Source organism: Octopus sinensis, linkage group LG5 (assembly GCF_006345805.1).
Source record: "Octopus sinensis linkage group LG5, ASM634580v1, whole genome shotgun sequence".
Lineage (NCBI taxonomy): Eukaryota > Metazoa > Mollusca > Cephalopoda > Octopoda > Octopodidae > Octopus > Octopus sinensis.
Genome location: NC_043001.1, coordinates 30,372,152 through 30,395,579, shown reverse-complemented (window position 1 = coordinate 30,395,579; position 23,428 = coordinate 30,372,152). Strand labels below are relative to the sequence as shown.

The 23,428-nt window shown below is 35.7% G+C and overlaps 2 protein-coding genes across 2 annotated transcripts; one reads left to right on the top strand and one right to left on the bottom strand.

Annotated features, from left to right (window-relative positions):
• Positions 1–18: 18 nt before the first annotated feature.
• LOC115211987 (ribosomal L1 domain-containing protein 1) lies at positions 19–10,263 on the bottom strand. The gene is made up of 7 exons (XM_029780762.2): positions 10,116–10,263; positions 7,029–7,165; positions 5,151–5,295; positions 3,067–3,215; positions 2,855–2,956; positions 1,257–1,426; positions 19–341 (listed from the first exon to the last, which is right to left on the bottom strand). Exons 1-7 carry the CDS (start codon positions 10,149–10,151, stop codon positions 22–24), a joined length of 1,059 nt encoding a protein of 352 aa, XP_029636622.1. The 5' UTR covers positions 10,152–10,263; the 3' UTR covers positions 19–21.
• Positions 10,264–10,330: 67 nt separating this feature from the next.
• LOC115211659 (soluble calcium-activated nucleotidase 1) lies at positions 10,331–23,303 on the top strand. The gene is made up of 3 exons (XM_029780295.2): positions 10,331–11,041; positions 20,182–20,385; positions 22,622–23,303. The coding sequence occupies exons 1-3, from the start codon at positions 10,384–10,386 to the stop codon at positions 22,990–22,992; spliced, it is 1,233 nt and encodes a 410-aa protein (XP_029636155.1). The 5' UTR covers positions 10,331–10,383; the 3' UTR covers positions 22,993–23,303.
• The last annotated feature ends 125 nt before the right edge of the window (positions 23,304–23,428 follow it).

Below are 23,428 nucleotides of genomic sequence, written 5' to 3'. Positions count from 1 at the left end.
GTAACTTCAACTACAAAGTTTTCAAGTAACATTTTTTTTATTTTGCTTATTCTTTTTTATCTCCTTCCATATTTCACGGGCTTTTTTCTTCTTTAGTGTTTTGCGTTTACTTGTATTTACAGTAGCGTTCCCCTTCTTCTTCTTCTTTATGTGTTTCTTAAAGGGCGTATTTGAAAAATCCTCATTCCCCCACAGTAACTTTCTCTTCTTATCATTATTACAGAGGATTATTTCTTTATTGTCATCCACATACGCATCTGAGCGCAGTTTCCATGTAATTTCTTCTGGTTCAGGCTCTGCTTGAGCGAGTGCTTGCTCATGATCTTCTATGTCAGCATTACCTGAAGAAGAGAGAGAAGAGAAAAAAAAATAACTAAATGACATTATAAACAGATTTTAAAAAGCAACAATTATAAATGGCATTTTTTGTGGAAAAAAAAAAAAAAAGCGAAGTTAAATAGTGTTATGCAAGGTTTCCTTGTTCAAACATTATAATCAATGGTCTTTTAACCCTTTAGTATTTAAACCGGCCAAAATAGTTAATCTATTTTATGTTCAAACCGACCAGATCCAAGCTCTCACACCTACCCTACAATGTTATTCTACATTAAGTAATTACACCATCAACATCTTGAAGATATGAGATAATGCATGATTAAGTCAAATCAATGGGAATCAATAAGCATTATGTTTGATAGAATAATTGGAACACTAAAGGGTTAAAGGATGTCAAAATTGAATAAGGTACTTGAGTGAAACAAATTTCTACATGAAGTTCCTATTAATATCATTAGAACTAGACAAATAAACAGATGAGTTATTTCTTCTACATTCATTCTCTTTTACCTTTTCCAACTCATTCACACGACCATGCTGGGACATCACTATTAAATGAAAGATGTTTACAGTATCTAGGTTTCTCAAGTGGTCCCTACATACTAACTAGACCCAATGTTGCCAATATGGTATGGCTGTAAACAAACCTAATTTTTTGCTGGTATTCTAACCATTAACCATGCAATCATGAAGTAGAAGCGAAACCTTTTTAAGTAGTGTATTTACTTTGTTCTGTGTCATAACTGTTTTGAATACAACTCTGCTTGCCTCGAATATAATACCAATGCAATAATAGTTGGTCATCATATTCTGTATACTTAAATGAAACACTCTGAACACTCTAGCTTATAAGTAAAGTAGATTACTTCTCACAAAGCAGATTTCAACAATGAAACTCAACAAAGTATAAAATAATTTACCTGATGCTGCTAAGTAAACTGGCAGGGATGGTGAATCTTCAGTCTTTAAGTAGATATTTCGTATGTTTTCAGCTCCCCCAGGAATAGATTGACAAAGACTGTTAACAGCAGCTATAATATTGTCACTAACTTCAGTTTGTTTCATAGAAGAATTGGCAATATGTGCCATGCTGGTAAGTAAAAAGAAAATAGCATTAAACATGAATCAAAGAAAAACTACTTTCTGTACTATAAAGTACCCGTACTTGTCACAGGAACAGAATTCAAAATTTATCCAAGTGCTACTTTATGCATGTGAAAGTTATGAATTGCAGCTAGTCTCTGAACAAATTAAGTTGTTTATGGCACTAATATTTAAAAAAAGATGTGATAATCATCTAGAGGAAAAATGAATGCTGTCTTAGTATAAACTTGATGTCTTAGCAATTGCTGTTGTTACATTAATCAATACTTGAACTAACATATTACCCAACAGATGATGTAGTGGTTTAAGGTAGTCTACAACTGAAACGAGACAATTGGGTGTGGCATGGCTAACTGGAGACTCAACTTGTAGTAACAGTGTGTTTTAATACCAGAGGCAAACAGATGCATGCATGTGCACACATATAGATAGAGTGACAGACATTACAATTTATTAATCGAACATGGTTGATATAAACTCTTTCCCTCTCATCATGCACAAAGAGAAATGTGTTTTCACATAAACAGAGAGGGGAGAGACAGACAGACACATTAAAACATCTGATGTCAAATAAATCAGCATCAAATCAGTGATGCTAAAATGCCTCACACCTTCCTGCAAATACTTTATATTTTTGGAGCCCCTTGAAGATTTGGAACAAAAATTCTTAGGAGGAACCTCAAAGTGATATATTTCCACAAAATTTCCACTTCCGATCAGAATAGAAAAGTGCTCAAATTTTGCACTAGTTTACTTTGTACTTTATAAACTACATGAGGAGTTAGAGCTTTAACCAATGGGTAAGTAATCCACATATATACATCACAATTTACCAAGAAACTCTTGTTGATTATCAAATAATTAATATCTGTAACAACTGAAGCAATTTAAAATTTGGCAAATCCTGTTTAGTATATTAATATTTGTTTTAATTCTTGCACTAAATATATTTTTCATTGGACAGAATTTCATCTATGATGTCAGTATGGCTATGAGGTTAAAAGTTTGCTTCTCATTCATGTGGCTTTGGATTCAGTCCTACTGAGTGTCTTCTACGACAGCCCAGGGATGACCAAAGCCTTGCAAGTGGAACTGGTAGATAGAAACTTAGAGTATACATATATGTATCTCTTTGTCTTGACATCACACAATGGTTGTAAAACAAGCATCACTGTTTTAATAGAAGAGTTATTCATTTTCAATTTTCCACGAAAACACTTTACTTGGAAATCAATGAGTGTTGGTGACAGAAAGGGCATCTGATTATTGAAAATCTGCCTCAATGAATTCTGTCTTTATCATACAAGCATGAAAAAGTGGATATTAAAACAATGACAATTATGCTAATCCAAAGGATAAATAATTGGCTTATAAATTATACAGTAAACATTAAAATCTAATAAACATTACTTACCAGCAAGATCCTCTTCCAGTTATGACTAAAAAACTGTCATTGACAGCACTGTTAATTTCTTCCTTAAGTTTATCAGATTTTAGATCGACTTTTATAGGAATTCTATAAAAAAAAATTGAATTTTTAAGAAAATATTAACATGGAAATGTCAAGTATTACAGTAAAGTAAATGTCAAATTATGAAAGTAAAACTTGTAACAGGAAACACATACCGTTTTCGTCTGAAGAAATCTCTTCCTAATATTCGTGGCAATGGTCCAAATATACTTCTATCAGCTAAAAATAAATCAAATTTATTGCAAAGTTTCCTCTTAGCCTCAACTGGTCTATATTCCAAATGCAGGGTCTTTAGAGTAATGACCTGAAATAGAATAATTTAAAAAAAATTAAGCATTATTTTATATTTATAAATTCATCAATTCAAGTGTATAGATACAGAGATGACGAAAATAACCAGGTATAATAAATACCATCCATTTTTCTTTTGTTATTTTCATTGTATTATTTAGCGGCCCTGTTATGATTTGTCAAAATGTTCACATAACTCATATCTTAAAGAAATGGGAAAAAAACCTAATTGAATAAATACTTATTTCTTTATTACCCACAAGGGGCTAAACACAGAGGGGACAAACAAGGACAGACATAGGTATTAAGTCGATTACATCGACCCCAGTGTGTAACTGGTACTTAATTTATCGACCCCGAAAGGATGAACGGCAAAGTCGACCTCAGCGGAATTTGAACTCACAACGTAACACAGACGAAATACCACTAAGCATTTTGCCCGGCGTGCTAACGTTTCTGCCAGCTCGCCGCCTAATTGAATAAATACTGGTTTACTTACATCATGACACTGATGCTTATTCAAAACTGATTTTAAGAGACAGGTACAAATATAGCAATTTACTAAAAATGAAATTGTAACAGATCAACAGGTATTCATTACTAAGCACTGAAATACAAACATAAGTCTTTTTAGTGCTTATCATTTACAACATAGCTGCACTATTTGACTCTAATCTGCATAAAAATCTATTGGAGTTGCTCAGACAATATGGAATTAAGAAGTTACACAAGAAGTCCAATGCACTGCACAGCAGGCAATATTGTGTACTTCCTTGAATGATTCTTTATCATCCATATATAGGGAAATGTCATTGGTCTACTTGTTACATTCATGCATGACCAATCAGGTGGATTGGTATGTGCAGCTAGGAAATTATGGGAGGTGGGAAAAAAAAAGATACATCCCATGAACCAAGAGAAACATAGTCAAATTAGCTGAACTGATTAACCTATTAGCATTCAGATTATTCTGTTGACTGTTATGCTTATTTGTCCACATTGTTTTGAATTACTCTTACTCTTTACTTGTTTCAGTCATTTGACTGTGGCCATGCTGGAGCACCGCCTTTAGTCGAGCAAATCGACCCCAGGACTTATACTTTGTAAGCCTAGTACTTATTCTATCGGTCTCTTTAGCCGAACCGCTAAGTTACGGGGACATGAACACACCAGCATCGGTTGTCAAGCAATGTTGGGAGGACAAACACAGACACACAAACATATATATATATATATATATATACACGACAGGCTTCTTTCATTCTCCGTCTACCAAATCGACTCACAAGGCTTTGGTCGGGCCGAGGCTATAGTAGAAGACACTTGCCCAAAGTGCCATGCAGTGGGAGTGAACCCGGAACCATGTGGCTGGTAAGCAAGCTACTTACCACACAGCCACTCCTGCGCCTACTCATTCATTACCTTTTTGCACTGACTTTTTAATGGCATGCTTGTTTACTTTTAGTATGACATCATAAGGAAGGTGTGAGAGGCTGAATATGGCCAGTTTGAACAGAAAACAGGTAGAATATTTGGGCCAGATATGGCCAGTTTAAACACTAAAGGATTAATCTAGAATCACCTCAGTTCAGAAGTAAAATTACTTCCTTTGAACCTTTAGGTTTAGTGGATTAAAGAATTATGATCTTTATCCTTTTAATGTAAACTTTTCTAAGTTGAAATGGAATGGATGGGTCAGCAGTATGATGCACCACTATGTAATAAAAAGATTCAACTTTCAACAGTCACTCAATTTAGCTGTAAATAGGTATTTGGAGATAGTGTTTAACTAAAAAGTGTTTTGCTACTTTGCTGTGCTTGGCTTATACCTTTACAAAGCAATGAAGACCATTTATGAAAATTCCTCTTCTTATAAAGTTTTCAGTAGTAATTCCAAAGATCCGATGGATTATGGTGTATTACTAAATCAATCAGAAATTTTATTTACCTCAGAAACACATGTTATTTTCTTCTCGGCCAAAAGTTCTTTGTAATGAAAAACTGTAGGGTCAGAATCTCGTACTCTCTTGTTCAAATCAGGCACAAAGAGACAGATGTATTGATTTTCAAAGCCTAAACCATGAGGGACATTCCTAACAGAAATAAAAGAATAAAAAAATTTAATCATAAGTTGTATGGCATAAATAGTTTATCAGTATTTTAACATACCATATAAAAATGAAGTTAAAAAAAAAAGAGAGCAAAAAAGAAATACTTTTTATTTGTCGCCAGAAAAGATACTTCTTGATTGTAATTCAGTTAACTACAAAGACCAAGCTCATTTTCACTTTTATCAAATGCATCACATACATCTATTCTGTTTACAACCATTGGAGTGTAGCTATGTTGGACCATTTCAGTAGATTCTATTGCCCCCAAAATTTGCCCAGTACTTATTTTAGTGGCCCCGTAAAGGAACAATAAAGTTGAACTGGGTGTAAAGCAATGTAACCATAACATCAACCATACTAGGTTTGCAGCCCCAAAGATACAAATATTTAGTGGATCTGGAGTTCTGTACTCTCAGTTGCTGAAACATTTTGGAAATCCAGATATGCTTTGGCCTTGTGAACCTGTGAGCTTCAGTCAAACTGTTACTATACCAATGACAGGATTACTTTAAAAAAATTGAAATTTCACCATAGCAAGAAAAGTTCCATCACCGGTCTAGTTTGTAGCTTATACTTCATACGAGCATGGTTTCATTTCTGGCCTTCACATATTAGTGTTAAGAAATTATTGTTTTCTAACATCATTTTTTAAACATTTTAAATCACTCACACTATTCAAATTCTTTTATTCTTTTGTATGTTTCAGTCTTGAAGCTGCGGCCATGCTGGGGCACCACGAGTTAAAAAATCTGCTCCTCACCCGGGGCAGATTTTGTAACTGGTGGTGCCCCAGCATGACAGCAGCCTCAACGCTGAAGCATATAAAAGAATAAAATAACTCGAACAGTGTGAGTGAATTATATAACCTTCACGATAAATATACTTATTTCTGTTGTGATAACAAAAGTACATGGAAATGCTGAATACTGTACGTAATCATTATAATGTTACTGAATTATTGTCATATTTAACAACTTCTTGCAACAGATTATAGCAAATAATCTGCTCAAAAACATCTAATTTAGCAGCTGAAGTAGAGATACCTCTGAGTTGACTTATTAATTTTCATACATCTGAATAGAGTGGCAAAACATACAAATAAACCATATTTGATGGCTTATAAACATACCCCCACCCCACCAAAATGTCTCAAAATATCATCCAGGGTCTTATATGCAAAGTTGGGCCTCCCATAAACTTTAATGCACTATCTTTTACTTCTTTCAGTCATTAGACTGTGGCCATGCTGGAGTACTGTCTTGAAGAATTTTAATCGAACCAATCAAACCCAGTACTTAATCTAGCAGTCTCTCTTACCAAACTACAAAGTTATGGGGATGTAAACACACTAGCACAGGTTGTCAAGCACACACATACACATATACGATGGGCTTCTTTCAGTTTCCATTTTACCAAATCCACTCACAAGGCTTTAGTAGAAAACACTTGCCAATATGCTACTCAGTAAGACCGAACCTTGAACCTTTTGGTTGGGAAACAAACTTGCCACACCTGCACTGTTTTTCTTGAACATGTACAGTGAAATTGGTGTGCATCTAATATGCCATCAAATGACATACATAATTGTAAAAAGAAAAAAAAAAATTCCTTCAATTATAAAACCAAATTATTAACGAAACTACTCAAACTCAATAGAAACAGTAAAAAAAAACATGTATCTAAATTATTTTAATAAAGATGTCAATTTTTCTTACAGGTTGATAACTTTGTTCTTGATTTTTGGAATTGATTTGAAGGTGAAAGACATTAATATTTTCACTGGAACATCAAATAGTTCATTTTTTCTTTTCTTCTTTAAAAAACTGAACAGGGCATTTATACTGGATTTAACCTAGAATAAAAACAAGAAAATTTACAATTTATGGTATGCCATAAAATTTTGATGGGGAGAATTTTTTCTAGAAAATGCAGGAAGCAATGAAAATGAAGTAAAGTAAATGCAGAATAATGACAATGGTTCTGATTATGGCCAGAACCATGTACAAAGAGTTTGAGATGTAGTCATGGACTGTAAATGTGAATATTCTTTTAGTTTTTTTTTTACCGGTTTCAGTCATTGGACTGCAGCCACACTAGAGCACCACCTTCAGGGGTTTACTCAATCATATTACACCCCTTCACCGCATAACATTTATTTCAGCTTAGTAATTACTTTAAGGGGTTTTTATTTACCACACCATCAAGCTAAGGGCATGAAAGAACACAACATAACACCTTTTTTTTTTTTTTTTAGACCAATGTAAAATAAACACACAAGGACACATATATTGGACTTCTGTGTAATTTTTGTCAAGCAAGTATCACTCACAAGGTATTGATAAATCTGAGGCAGTAGAACATGCTAGATTAAAATGACATACAATAGAATTGGAGCCAGAAGCATGTGGTAGCGAAACAAACTTCTTAATTCTTATCTATATAGCCATACCTTTGTCTTAGGATGGGTCACTGAAAGAGCCTTTATGTAGCTGTTTGGCCTACTAGAGTTGGTAGTCAAATTTTAATACTCTTGCTCCAGAGCGTCGGCTGTGGGGTCACTCTGAAAAGCTCTATCTGCGAAGATTTCATCTCAATCGAAGAAGAGGGGCTTTCTCCGTCCGGGTTGCGGATCTGTTGAATAAGCTGCCGACGACCGCTCGTTTCAAAGTCTCTCTTGACCAGAAATGGCCTGAACTCTTTGCATGAACACCCTCCCTGTACATAATCCGTGTCCCCCCCTACATGGCCTTGCCTTTTGCTTTTTGAGCCAAAAAATTAACTTAACTTAACATGTAGACCCAGATATATTTGAAACAGTGGTTCTTATGAATTAAAGGCCACTTTCTTCTATCATAGTTCAATATTTCTCATGGCACCAGTAGACAAAATCGTAAAGGCGCTGCTCCTGAGAATAGCAAAGGAGATGTGCTGGAAGAGTCACTCCGACTTATGGGGCTTGCACTTGCAGACAGCAATCTCTGCCCCGATAGTGATGAGCAGCATTAATTAAGACTGGCCTCAGACTAAACAAAAACAACAAACTAACCATTTGTATCCCTTCACTGTCACTACAGTGTTGCTGGCCAAGACACTCAAGGCTTTATTAGCAGGGTTCTATCACTAAATAGCTACCAGTGTTTGAAATAATTCATTTCTGTTGACAGTAGTTACACTGCAAGATTCTCAAATTATTTGCTGTCTTGTAGTACTAAGTTTAGTTCCTATTCCTGCAAATAAAATTACTTGCAACATGCAGGTATCCTGACCAGATTCATCACTCTTCACCTTAATGTCAAAGATTATAATTTTGGTAATCTTTCAGGATAAAAATGTAAATAAAAATTAAAGGGGAGATAACTTGCTGTTAACGTAGACATTGGCTGTAGCCACCAAGTGAACGAAAGTCCTTTTCTTTGGTATAGAATTCCTCCATATAAACTCATGTAAATATGAAATGAATTGCCTGACGTTCCAAATCGACATCGTAATTTTCTTTTTATCCACATATTCTCCACACTTCGCGTATGCACGTCGTTATTTGTCCTATCTATAAAGTTCTCCCGATGCACAATCACTTCATTAGTGTACGTACCGTTATTTTGGTATGGGAACCTAATTATCCCCTTTAATTTTAATTTATTTAAACATCCTATACTAAAAGATTACCTTATATTTTTTCACCAATGGTCTTTATTGTATCCAACACTTTTTATGATGCTAAATCAAAGTACACTACTAAAAAAAATAATTACGTAAGAATAACCTATCTATAAAGAAAACTCTCATGAATTAGCGAAAAAATAGCGGTACTACTTGAGAACAGTGGTCCCGGTGCGCGCACTCGCGCTAGCTAGTCGATCCTACGACTACCTAGCAAAGTAAATAAAGCACAAAATAAAAAAATTTTTACACAAAGTAAAATAATTTTTTAAACAATGTAAAAAAACACAAAGTAAGGATCGACTAGTCATGACTAGCTAACGCGGATGCGCGAGTACGCGTACTGGGACCACTGTTCTCAAGTAGCTTCATCTGATCTATATTACTGAGTATGAAAAAAATGGGCAATCTTCCGTTTCTAGATTGCCAAAAAATGACAGCTAAGCTCTACCCGAGCAGATCTATGATCAGAAAGTTCAAGCTATGACCATATTGATTTTTTTTTTTTTTGGCTAAAATAAATCCTGGACTACATAATCCAAAGTCCTCTTTCCGTTTGTTAAAACAGGAAAATATGACACGAGGAAAATTTAGGTTATGATTAAGGAATGTGTTGAAAGAGTTTAATACCAAGTCAGCTCTAATAAAGCATACTGATGATCAAAAACATTCTCTCCGTGACACCCAATCTTTTTTTTGCCAAGACAATATTATCAAACATGTCCTTCTCTAAGACAATACTGATTTGAGGAATATTCAATGGGTTCTTCGAGTTAACACGTTGCCAGGCGAGATGGTAACACCATTCGCATTTTCGAACATAATAATCTATTTGGGTACCTTTTCTGTCCACTACTCAATTCAGCTCTTTAATGATTCGTAACCACAAAAAGTGGTATGAATAGACATAAAAATAATATGCCACAATATTCCCTAAAACGTTAATCCTTCGGTATAAATTGCGAAGTTAGTAAAACTGAGTCGTGTTAAAAAAAAAAAAAAGAGTACAGATTACTTATCTGCAAAAAATATTTTTAGAGTAACAAATGAAACATATACAGGAGAACCGACATATTAATAAAGTATTTAACCATGCAGTAATAATATATTTCAGATAAATCAAATAAAACAAAGCAATTTACCTGATCCACTTCGACATCAAGTAGTTTCGAAGCCATGTTCTAAAATGCACGTGGAGACATAAGACTACTTCGGGGTAAAGGATTAATTAATAGCTTACTTTAAAAATAATCTTACTATTTTTTTTTTAACAATAAAAATTATTTAATCGAGAAATACTACTTAAAATATATTATAACAGTTCCTTTTTTATTAACAAGATTAAATATTCAGTGCGGTAATAAATTTAAAAAACATGACGACAGACGACACTGATCATGGCCCACGTCAATGGTGTCCGTGAAGCAAAATTTGTTTCCAGATCAGGAACAACTTACAGATTTTATGGATTATGATATGAAGGGCACATATCCTTCAACTGTACATGACTGGATGGTTGCCATACGCCGACCTGTACCTTATAGGGTCGGTAATGCTAAACTTCACATAAAACCCCGTTTCCTTGCGTATGCTGCCATTTTCGCTGGCGCTGTTCTTATCTTAGTTGTGATGTTTCTTCCTAATCCATCGAATTTAGCTATAAATTGTCCGCGTGACAATTTTCATTCAAATCGATTTTACAATTCAATCTACCCACTTTCCAAACCAGTATTAACAGAAGCCGGGTTGAAATACCGAATAGCCATAATCGCAGATTTAGACACGCAGTCGTTTAGAAAATCAAATACCTGGATCAGCTACATGAAATTAGGGAATTTAACTATTTCAGATGATTTCACCAATTTATCAGTTGATTTTGAATCTAAAATGTTAACTCTTTCGTCAACCCTGTCTCAAGGTGGGCGCGGTATGGAATTGTCTGAACTTGTGACATATAATGGAAATTTATACACTGTTGATGATAGAACAGGAGTTGTTTATTTGATAAAAAATAACAACGTTATTCCTTGGGTAGTGTTAACGGACGGTAATGGCGAAAGTAACAAAGGTGAGTCAACGTACAATAATTTTTCTTTCAAAATGTTTCATGCAACTGAACTTAGAAAACAGTGTGTGTAATATATGATAATAATGTGACAAGTCGTCGCATCAACAATTCATACCATTGAAATTGTAATATATTATATATATGAAACGAATTTTTCTTTGCTCCAACAGTTTTCGATTCGATCACAAATACATATTCATAAATACGTGTTTGTGAGGGTGTATAGTATGAATAAGTTACTGGTACGTTTACAGGTTTTTGTGTCAATGCCATTCATTTAGTACTGAAAACATCTTTAGATTTTAGCCAACATTGTATATACAGGTGTGAGTACCTTGTCCCTTATCTTCAGTGTTGGTGGTCAGAAGGAAAGGGATAAGCCAGATGAGTTTCAGTAGGAATGTCTTATAAATCCACTTTTAACAAAGGGCTTAAATAAATTGGATAGACTGATTGACATATGTAATTAATAAATTACTGGAACCAGATGAAGAGCGCATTACACAGATAAATTAAATACAGAGTAGAGATTTACATAAAATAAGATGAGGATGGGAAAAAAAAAAAAAAAAGAATGAGATTAAATGTATACAGGGTGTTTGGGCTAAATTTGACGATTTTTATGTCTCCTGTTTTCAGAAACAGCTTGCTATATTGATGAACAAGTCAATAGCGACGGAGAGTATAAAGATTAAAGTTGTAGCTGAGAAAAAGTTAGCTTGACAGGGATAGGAAACCATCTGAATATTGGTAAAGAGTTACCTATATCATGATCATTCATGCCAGGTATCAAAAAGCTGACATCATGAATGCTGCTCAAATCTATGTGAACAGTGACATAACACGGACAACGTGAAAACCAAGTTCATCCAAATTGTGAAGACTTTTTGTGTCTCCCCTGTGAGGGTAACATCATGCAAGCCCACATCTTTGAATTGAGCCTTGGGCTCAATTCAGATGACTATATGAAGCTGCTGGTGACTGTGGGCAGTCCCTGGGTAGAGAGAGTTGCTGCTGGAATGCCATATGTGCAGCGGTCAGAATTCAGTTCCTAGTCCCACCTTTGGAAAAAGTCAGGAGTTGTCGGAAATTTTCTACAACTTCGCCAGCCCCTATTTCTGGCCTCTTAATTCCCCTGATTGTAGTAACGCTATGGATTACTATGTGTGGGGCATGGTTGAGAAAGGCACTAACTGCTCTGTCTGTAACACCAAGTCTGCCAGTGGGGTAAGCTAGAGTTAGTTGTTAGCTTATGTTATCTAGGTGACCAAGTCAGTAGCGGAAGTAGATGCTCTGAGAGTGTAGCTGTGAGAATAAGAATAGGCTAAGCAAAGCTCAGAGAGCTCCTGCCTCTGTTGGCAACAAAGGGCTTCTCCCTCAGAGTGAAAGGCAGACTGCATGATACCTGTATGTGAACTGCTATGCTACATGGTGGTGAAACATGGGCTGTGACTGCCAAGGATATGCGTAGGCTTGAAAGAAATGAAGCCAGCATGCTTTGCTGGATATGTATGACAGAGTGTAAAGGTCTTGAGAGAAAAGTTGGGCATAAGAGACATCAGATGTAGTGTGCAAGAGAGATGACTGTGCTGGTATGTTCATGTGATGTATATAGATGAGGACAGCTGGGTAAAGAAGTGCTGATCTCTAACAGTGGAGGGAACCTGTGGTAGAGATAAACACAGAAAGACATGAGATGAGATTGTGGAGTATGATCTTTGAATGCTGTATCTCACAGAGGCAATGACTAGTGACTGAGACCTTTGGTGATATGCCATGTTTGAGAAGGTCCATCAAGTCAAGTGAAATTGTAGTAGTGGCCAATGCTGGTGTTATGTAACTGGCACCCATGCTGGTGGTACGTAAAAGGCACCCTTCAAGTGTTGGGCCTCACGGAGGCAATGTGGCTGATGCCAGTGTTCTGTAACTAGCACCCCTGCCAGTGGAACATAAGAGGTACTTTTCGAGCATTGAGCCCCATGGAAGCAGTGACAAAGGACTGAGATTTCTTGCAATATGCCATACTTGAGAAGAAGACCCATAAAGCCAAGTGAAATCGTAGTTGTGACAGATACTGGTGTCACGCAATTGGCACCCATGTCAGTGGCACGTAAAAACACCCATTGCATTCTTGGAGTGGTTGGTGTTAGGAAGGGTATCAAGCTGTAGAAACAATCAGAGTGGAGTCTGGTTCAGTCCCTCAGCTTGCCAGCCCTGGTCAAACTGTCCAACCATGCCAGCATGAACAATGGATATTAAATGGTGATGATGATGATGATGATTAATGTTTTTCTTTTTAATGTTCTCTTATAATAAAAATCAATTTTACATTAATCTGATGGATTACTCTATACTTTTGGGGAGTACAAATTTATTAAGCAAGAATATTATTGACAGTGACTTCGAATTTTCAGCCAGGTAAAACATCATCAGACTGCCACGCATTGAAGTTAATCTTGGCTTTATATAATCACTGTTAAGTTAAAATCTTCCTTTGGTATGTGTGTTTGAGTGGAGAGGTAATTAAGTTGTTGGGTGGGTTGTAATAGAGAGGTGATTTAGAGATGTTTTTACAGATTAATTGTGGTGTTATGTTGCTGTTTACAATTTATTCATGTATGTAGAACATTGTAAACAAGTATGTATATTTAGGTGTGCTCCCTTTGGATCATGGGATTGCTTTTAGTGGTCCACAAAAATGATGTAGATAGGTCTGGGATATACCAGTAGTTTTAGTTATTTTTGGTTTTATTTGATTTAATCCTCAGCTCTGACTATGTAAAGGTCAAAGATTCAAAGTTTATATATTGTATGACAGGCTTCTTTCAGTTTCTGTCTACAAAATCTATTGATGAGGCTTCGGTTGACTCAGGGCTTTAGTAAAAGACATTTGCCTAAGATGCCATCAAAAGGACTGAATCCCATACCATGTGGTTGCGAAGCATGCTTCTTAATGACATAATCATGCTTGTGCCTATCAAATATTGGTTTTGCCTGCAAAGTCAAATTTAATCAATATCTATAGAGTCTATCTATATATATAAAAGAGGCTTTGTGTCAAAATTGTGTGCAAATTTTGCTACATCAGAGGTTGGCGGCCAGACCAGTGGTCGGATCAAGCTGAAGATTGACACAGGCATAGAAGGCGTGATGAGGCAGAGTTGAGTAGGCTAAAACTCGCCACGTGGAAAGATGCGGTTGCTATGGTGAGAAGAGTGATTTTATATAGATTCAAGGGTCTCTAAGCCCCTCCAGATTGGCATGAAAGGCATCTAATCTAATCTATAAAATGAAGGCGAACGTTGATACAAGTTGGATTTTTATGTAAAAAGGGGTCTAAATGGGGCTGGAAGGTGATTAAAATTTACAGGAGGGGGTAACTTGAGGTGAGAAATTGATTGGGAGACGTTTTGGGGTGCTACAGTGGTTGCTTTGCTGTGAAAACAGGGATTTCATTGATTTTTGGGGACACTTGGGGGTCTAGATTGGACCCCTTTTGCTCGATTTCACTCAAATTTTCAACATGGTAAAGTGGAAGCGGATTTGTAATTTAAGTGTGGGAAATGGATTCGAAATTATGAAAATTAAGGCAAGATTTTTGAAGTTGAAAAAAATTTCTCATTTTTATGTATTCTTGTCTTTTATTTTTTATTGTTTACAGTTTTCATTTTTTCTGAAAGAAATTTACAGCTGCATGTAGCCTGTGTTTAGAGATTTCATTTGCATGGTCAATTGTTGAAAAATTCCCCAAATAAGTACTAAATTTAACAAAGAAATATTTTTTTCTCTTATTTTTAATCACTCAAATAGTGGCACATACAAAAGTCAAGTGTGCTTTCTGTTGTCACTGCCTGATATTTATGATTGATCTTTCAAAATATTTTCTTTCTCAACTTACTCAAGATCTTTTGTTTTTTATGAATGGGAGAGTGATAGATAGAGAAAGTCAGAGAGTAAGAGAAAGCGAGGGAGAGTCCGAGACAAAGGAAGAGTAAGAGAGTGGGAAAGTGAGAGAGAAAGGAGAGAGAAGCAAAGAGGGAGAATGTGGCGATAAGGAACAGAAAGGAAGCAACAGACAGTAACAACCACACCCCCACCCGCGCATAGAGTGGGTCACCTTAAGCTAGTATTATATAATATTTTTATTGAAGCGGAAAGAAATTTCACAAACTGTTTCTCTGAATTTCATGTAACAATTCATCAGATAGTTATGGGAATTAGATTCACGATAACTCAGAGGAACAACTTGTAAAGTTCTTTTCAGCTTCAATAAAATAATATTTCACTCTACCTTTAGTATTTGAGTACTGTTTTTCTCTCCCTTGCTCTGTACCTATGTGTTCATATTTATGTCTTTGTCTATATTGGAACAGGGAATCTCTAAGCAAATAAAGCTATAAATATTGAGTTAAAAACCTTTTGGATAGAAAAAGTTGAAGGTTGCCTGTGGAATGTTCTTATATATGTCTGCGTGTGTGTATGTAAATATGTTTGTGTGTGTGTGTGTGTGTATATATCATCATCATCATTTAACATCCATTTTCCATGCTAGCATGGGTTGGACGGTTTTGACTGAGGGCTGGCAACCAGATGGCTGCACCAGGCTCCAGTCTTGATCTGGCATTGTTTCTACAGCTGGATGCCCTTCCTAACGCCAACCACTCCGAGAGTGTAGTGGGTGCTTTTTACACACACACACATGCACATTTATATATACATATGCACACAAAGTCAACCATGTCCATATACATATAGGTTTCAAATTTTGGCACAAGGCCAGCAATCTCAGGGTAAGGGATAAATCAATTATATCAAACCCAGTGCTCATCATCATCATTTAACTTCCATTGTCCATGCTGGCATGGGCTGGATGGTTTGACTGGGCTGGCATGGTGGAAGGTTACACCAGACTCCAGTCTGATTTGGCATGATTTTTTATGGCTGGATGCCCTTCCTAATGCTAACCACTCTGAGAGTGTAACGTGCTTTTACGTTCCACTGGCACGGGTGCGATTTGCATGACACCAGGGTGCTCTTATGTGCCACTGACATGGGTACCAATTTGTGCAACACTGGTATCTGCCACAACTGTGATTTTGCTCAGCTTGATGGGTTTCTTCTCAAGCATGACATAATGCCAAAGGTCTTGGTCCTTGTCTCCGTGTGGCCCAACACTAAAAAAAAACTCAGCCACTTTTCCTCCGCATGGCGCAACACTTGAAAGGAGCTCAGCCACTTGACCTCCACGAAGCCCAATGCTCAAAAGGTGTTCTTTATGTGCTACCAGCACAGGTGCACTTGACTTGATGTGTCCTCACAAGCACAGCACATCGCCAAAGGTCTTGGTCACTAATCATTGCTTCTGTGAGGTTCCAAGTTCGAAGATTATGCTTCACCACCTTGTTCCATGTCTTCCTGGGTCCACATCTACCACAAGTTTTCTCCACAGTTAGACACAGCTGTCCTCATCCATATGCATCACATGACAATACTAGTGCAGTTGTCTCTCTTGCACACCACATCTGATGCTTCTTATGCCTGAATTTTCTCTCAAGATGCTTACACTCTGTCATACATGCACACTGACGTTGCACATCCAGTGAAGCATGCTGGTTTCATTTCTTTCAAGCCTACACATGTCTTTAGCTGTCACAACCCATGTTTCACTGCCATGCAGCATGGCTGTTTGCACATAGGCATCATACAATCTGCCTTTCACTCCGAGAAAGAGGTCCTTTGTTGCCATCAGGGGTAGGAGCTCTCTGAACTTTGCCCAGCCTAATCTTATTCTCATAGCTACACTCTTGGAGCATCCACCTCCACTACTACCTTGGTCACCTAGATAACAGAAGCTATCTACTACCTTTAGCTTGCTCCCTTGGCAGTTGAGTATATTTTCTGCATGTTTTCAGTATTTATTGTACCTGTACCAGAAGTTGTTTGCATGATGGATTCCCCGGATGCTTACACATTTTCATAAGCAGGAACGAGTCAGTTGCTCCTAGGCTCTTTTGGCAATGTGCCAAGAAGATGAGGAAGACTTTTGCAGCAGACTTATCACATAGGATGAAACATAGGTCCATTACTATGATCCTTAAGTCCAGTCAAAGCAACGGAAGCATGATGACTCACCACCTTCAAAGAAGGCAAGTCTTTTGGGACCAGTGTAGAGTAGTGATGATGGATCTCCTGGCAAAGGGCATCACAATTAACAGGGCATATTATGCTTTCCTGCTGTAGAAATTGCTGGATGCCATCAAAGAAGAGAGGCATGGCATGCTGATCAAAGGAGTCCTCCTCCTCCAAGACAATGCCTCAGTTCACAATGTGCATGTTGCCCAGATGAAAGCACACTCCTGTGGCTGTGAAGTCCTTCCTCTCCCAACCTCACACCATCTGGCTCAAGGCCAGCAATTTTGGGGAGGGGGCAAGTCATTACATCGATTCCAGTGATCAACCGGTTCTTATTTTATTAACCCCTAAAGGATGAAAGATAACATTGATTTCAGCTGAAATTGAACTCAGAACGTAAAGATGGACAAAATTCCACTAAGCATTTTGCCTGGCATGCTATCATTTCTGCTGGCTTATTGCCTTCGGAAAATATTGAATATTAAAACTGGAATTAAACAACCACTAAATTTAGAAGCTAGTGTTTATTTATTCTGAAATGCATGCCAGGCATCTTCATTCAACATCCACTTTTCCAAGCTTGCATGTGTGGAATGGAGTTTACTGAAGATTTTCTGTCGCTGATTGCCCTTCTTATCACAAAATGTTACCTGTTTTCAAGCAGAATATTGTAAATGAATGACACTGCTTGTATGGCAGTGACACTCATTTACCACTATCATGCTATGTGAAGACAAGGCGATATGAACATACACACACTTATGTATGCATACATACATAAACATACACACACATATACAAGCTTCTTTCAACTTCCATCAACCAAATTCACTCACAAAGCTTTGGTTGGCCCAAAGCTATATTAGAAGATACTTGCCCAGTGCCATATGGTGAGATTGAATCCAAAGCCATGTGGTTGGGAAGAAAGCTTTTTAACCATATAGCCACATCTTATAACTGTAAATAATAATGATTGTAAAATACCAAGCTAACAGCAAGTGAACTCACTTTCTCATAGCCCCAATTATTACAACTGTTTTCTTTTCAACTGGTGAATCTCACTACCAGTAAACAACCTTGTTTTGAAAGCTACTGGCCAACCAGCTTGGCATAAAATGGCATAGTCGTGTTAGAATCATCACACTCTGTAACAAAGGGGATGGTAGAATCGTTGCTGCAAAGCATAGCCTCTCCAAATATTGTTTCAAAGTAGCAAAAATTTTAAAAGCTTCTGACTCCAGAGGAAGTGTAGCTCTGTAAAGAGGACTCATTTCATTGGAAAGCTGTGGAATCTACTTGTCCTCATTAGCAAACATGCAAAGCACCCACTGCAGCTCTGAACACCTAATAACTTGTAGCAATTCTAGAAGTGGCTTTTGTCACTCAGTCTGTGGTTAATTTGGCCATTCCCAAGTTGACAGCCTAAAAGATTGATTGAAGTTGTAGATATAACAGATTTAGGTTAATTAAAAGTCAACTTCCTCCTTTCAGGAGCATCTAGAAACTTTTTCAATTTGACCACTTAAATAATGTTAAAATCAGAGCATGTATCATGTAGGTTCTCTTCTATGAATTTATCTATGGCTTTTTGGAAATAAAAAAAACAAAAAACTGGAGAACAGTCTTTGTGTATGCATCTGTACCAAAATGTGTTGTTTTTGCTGGCTGTTGTGTTTCAGGTGTGAATATTGACTTTTAGAAAAATTGTTCTGACTAGAAATTTCAATATCTTACGTTTAATAGCCATGTGGCTGTCAAAGTGTTGTTTCTGTGTTGCTAGAACGTAGAAGGCATTTACTATGTTCATAAAGGTCACACTCAGCTAAAGGTTCATTGGCTTTTATATCTGTTTTCAAAAACTAAGGGTACTACCAACTTGTGAGTGTGAAGTGAAGTAATGTAAAAGTATTTCTGTCAAAGTAATTATACAAAGTGATATGAGGCTAGCAACTCAGTCTCAAAATTTACTAGATCATTTTCATTATTATTACTTTTCCCTTTGCTTGAAAGACAATATTGAAGGATTATTTTTCTCATAAATTAGTTTGTAGTATTGGTAGTTATCTTCCAGTAATTTGCAATTAATAAAAACTTTTACCATTTGTTAGTAGTATATATGTAAAAATTGCCAATTAAGAATGATTAGTGGATCTTTTCGGCTTGAACGGCAGTTTTTTCTAGCAGTGTCATATGAAATTGTCACACATAATTATGACCCTAGAATCGATCTATTGCATTTCAATCTCTTTTAGGGTTAGGGTATCTTTTTTTATCTACAAATGTAAATAAACCCAATCTGTTTCTTAAACGAAGGACATATTCATACGGCACAGAATGTTTACCTCAATGGATGTCACTGATTGGTTGAAATTGCAGAAAAAAAACAACAAATATCTTACAAACTATAGAATTTTCTCAATAAAGCCAAGAGAAAAAGATGTTTTATAAACACTTTCTACCAGTATATGAAGTTTAAAATTTTTTAGTTACCTAGAAATTATGTTAAAAACTGCCGTTCAAACCGAAAAGGTCCTGATTAGTTAACAATTGTTTCTAATTATTATAGCAAGAGGAAGTGTACTTGCCTTCCTATATAGGGAAAGCAGATGATTTAATACCAGAACAAAGAGCAGTATTCTTGTAGCTGGATCTTTTAAGCATCTTGGAGAAAATTGTGCTCTGTCAACTTTTTAATGGTTTCAACCAGTATTATCCATGCCTAATGATTTCTGAAGAGTTAGTTCAGTTATGCTGCTATGAGAATTGCTCAGTGTTGTGTTCACACTTTCAATATTTATTTGCAAATTTATTGAGCTGCAACATTTAACTAAACCTGAATATATTTAAGCTCTTACTGTCATTGCTTTATGTTTCGTTATTTACTTAAATATCTGTTGATATTCCACTCTCCATGTCCAATGTGGTTAGCCTCATGTAATGCAAATATTCCTCAAACTACTTTTTGTTTAAATGCTATTTTAAAAATTTAAATATTCATTTATTTGTAGGTTTTAAATGTGAATGGGCATGTGTTAAAGATGAAAATTTATATGTTGGAAGTTTGGGAAAAGAATGGACATCAACCACTGGTGTAGTTAAAAATTTGAACCCCCAATGGATTAAGGTCATAAACAAGGATGGTGCTGTTAAACACATTGATTGGCATGAAAATTATAATGCATTAAGGAAAAAAACAAGAACTATGCTTCCAGGTATGATGTTGCACAACTCTTCAAAAACATGTTAAGACTTAAGTAAATCTAGAAAGTGTATTTTTTTTAACCCTAACAAACTAAGTAATGTTAGCTGTTTTATCTCAAAGAATGAAAATTCAATGAAACATATTTTGATATTCAAAACACAAAATGTAAAGTTTTAAATATTACTCAGGCACTGAGTAAGTTGCAATGTTTTCTTTAATTCATAGAGATTTTGAAGGTCTAAACTTTTGAGCCTTTTATAAAAAACAAACTTCAGAAAAATTGTAGATACTTTCATATTAGAATTACCTAAGTTTTCCATGAAATTTACATAGCTTTTTAATGGCCACATCAGTAAACTTTTTTAAAATTAGTCTAGTTTTGTGAAAATATACGGCTTGAAAATCATAACAGCAAATCTAATCTATTGAACAGCTGTTTACTAGTAGCCTACAAATTTGATAAGTAAAATTACAATAATCTGCTACTGAATTAAGTCCTTGAGAGAAATTCAGATTTTGTTCTATAGAATATAATAACTTCCCCAATGATATGAACAAAAAAAAAAAGCATGTGTAAAAGTTAACTACACATTTCTAACAGAAAACCTATTGCAATCTTAATCTCGTAAGGTTCATAGAATGATAGGTCTAATAATAGAAAAACATGTTCATTGCTTTCACCAGTTGCCTTGATCCACTTCAATCTGTATTGATTATATTATATATGTTGTATGTACTTATTAAAAGTGCTTAGTAGTCATTATAAGGATATACATGTATACGTTTTTACACCCATTTTCTTTCTCTATGGGTTAGACAAATGTTATCGGGGCAGTTTCACAGCTGGAAACTCTTGTCATCAACTCCATCTCATGATAATGGGGTCTCTGGTTTCACATGCTTGGAGGCATATAGCCAGTGGACAATTTGATAGGAGAAAGCTTGATGAGGTTATTAAAAAATTTCTAATGATTTTTCAAGTTTAAGGTAGATGTAATTTATTTTTGAGTGCTGATTATAAGTTGAAGGCAGAAGCATTAAAGGATATTCTTTTATTGGTTTCACTCACTGGACTGGGACAGCACCTTCAAAAGAGTAGTGTAAGAACCTTTTTAAAAGGCTAGATGTAGGTTAGTACTTGTATGAGGGGAAGGTGGAAAAAAGACGCTTCACTGTATTTGTTTTGACCCCAGCCAGTGCCTTTTATACTTTTGAGGTCATAGAACCAATGGCAGTTTTGTTGGTGTGTAGAACGGGATGACTTTGTTTTTTGACAGTAACCATCTTTACTTTTTCCTGGCATTGTGGCCATGCTGGAGCACCACCTCAAAGGGTTTAGTTGACCCAGTGCTTATTTCTAAGCTTGGTACTTTTTTTTTTATCAGTCACTTTTGCTGAGCTGTTGAGTTATAAGGATGTAAGCAAGCCAACACTAGTTGTCAAGTGGTGGTGGACAAACACATGTATTCCAACAGACTTCTTTCAGTTTCTGCCTACCAAATCACTCACAAGGCTTCGGTTGGCCTAAAGCAACAGTAGAGGATACTTGCCCAAAATGTTGTGTTGTGGGACTAAACTCAAAACCAAGTGGTTGGGAAGCAAACTTTGTAACTATGCCTACACACAAATTAAGACAGTAAGTTAGAAGAGATGAAATGAATTCAGTATATCTCGTAAGATTTTTCTTGAAAGGTGACTAGCTTTGTAGTAATAATTACGATATTTGACCTGCTAGAAATAGCAGCCAAATCTCATTTAAGGTAATGTATTTCTATTCTTATAACGCCTAAAAAGACATGATGGTAAAGCCTCTACAGTCTTTGATCTGAGATTTGCTTGATAAGGCTGAAATCAGTAGGAAGTTGAAGAATGTAATCTCTTCATTTTTGAAGAGATTAAAAAAAATAGTCCCAATATTAAGATTAGCAAATTAGGGAAGAATTAAAATATTTAAATCCTATTAGCAACTTGTCTCTCCTGTTTAAATTAGAGATTAAGGGCTCTTTTATCAAATGCTGTAAAATTGAAAACATTTGAGATACTCAGCAGGTGAAACACTTCCTAATCTTAGAATAATAGGCAAATAATTAACATTTATACACATTAACTAGTGATATACATTTTCATTTTAAGTATTCTGTAATACAACATTCAATACATAATCTTTGGAAATTTTGATCATAAACTGTATCAAGTTTAAACTTTATTCTGAACATTTTTTTTTTCTTTTAAAATCCCTACTACAGGTTACCTCATACATGAGTCAGCTGTTTGGAGTACCATTCATAAACGTTGGTTTTTTTTACCCCGGCGTCTCAGTAGAGAATCCTATGATGAGAATGCAGATGAACGGCGAGCTACTAATATTCTTATTAGTTGTGATGAAAAATTTTCTCAAATACAGATCCGGTATATTCAACCATTAAATCCTACACATGGTTATTCATCTTTTAAGTTTGTGCCAGGCACACATGATACTGTGATAATAGCATTGAAATCCGAGGAAGACAATGGCAACATTGCTTCTTATATACAATCATTTAACATTAATGGGAAAGTACTGTTAGCAGAAACTAAAATAGGAAATCAAAAATTTGAAGGAATTGAATTTATTTAAAAAAAAAGCCATATTTTTGTTTCTCATCTTTAAATTCCATCTTAATACATATTCACACAAGTTTGGGATTATGAAAACCTCTCAGATCTTCAAGTAATTTTGGGGGATACATTGCTAAAGAAAAAAAAAAATACTATCTACAAATGATTTCATAAAAAGAAAAAGGTGTAAATAAAGTGGATGATATTTTATGAATTTGTAACAAAACTATTTGTGTACTAAAATATATTTGGTGGGGCAAAAAAGTTCAGCAGGTTTCAGTTAAAAAAAAAAAAAAAAAGCCCTATATAACTGAAAAGTTTTATTAACAATCTACTTTGAAAGGCAATTCTACAAGCCATTGCTTAGGACACTTTAACAGCATCTTCATATACAAATCAAATAAATATATTCGTCAATTCTCAATTGCTTATGTAGAATTGGCCAATTATATCAA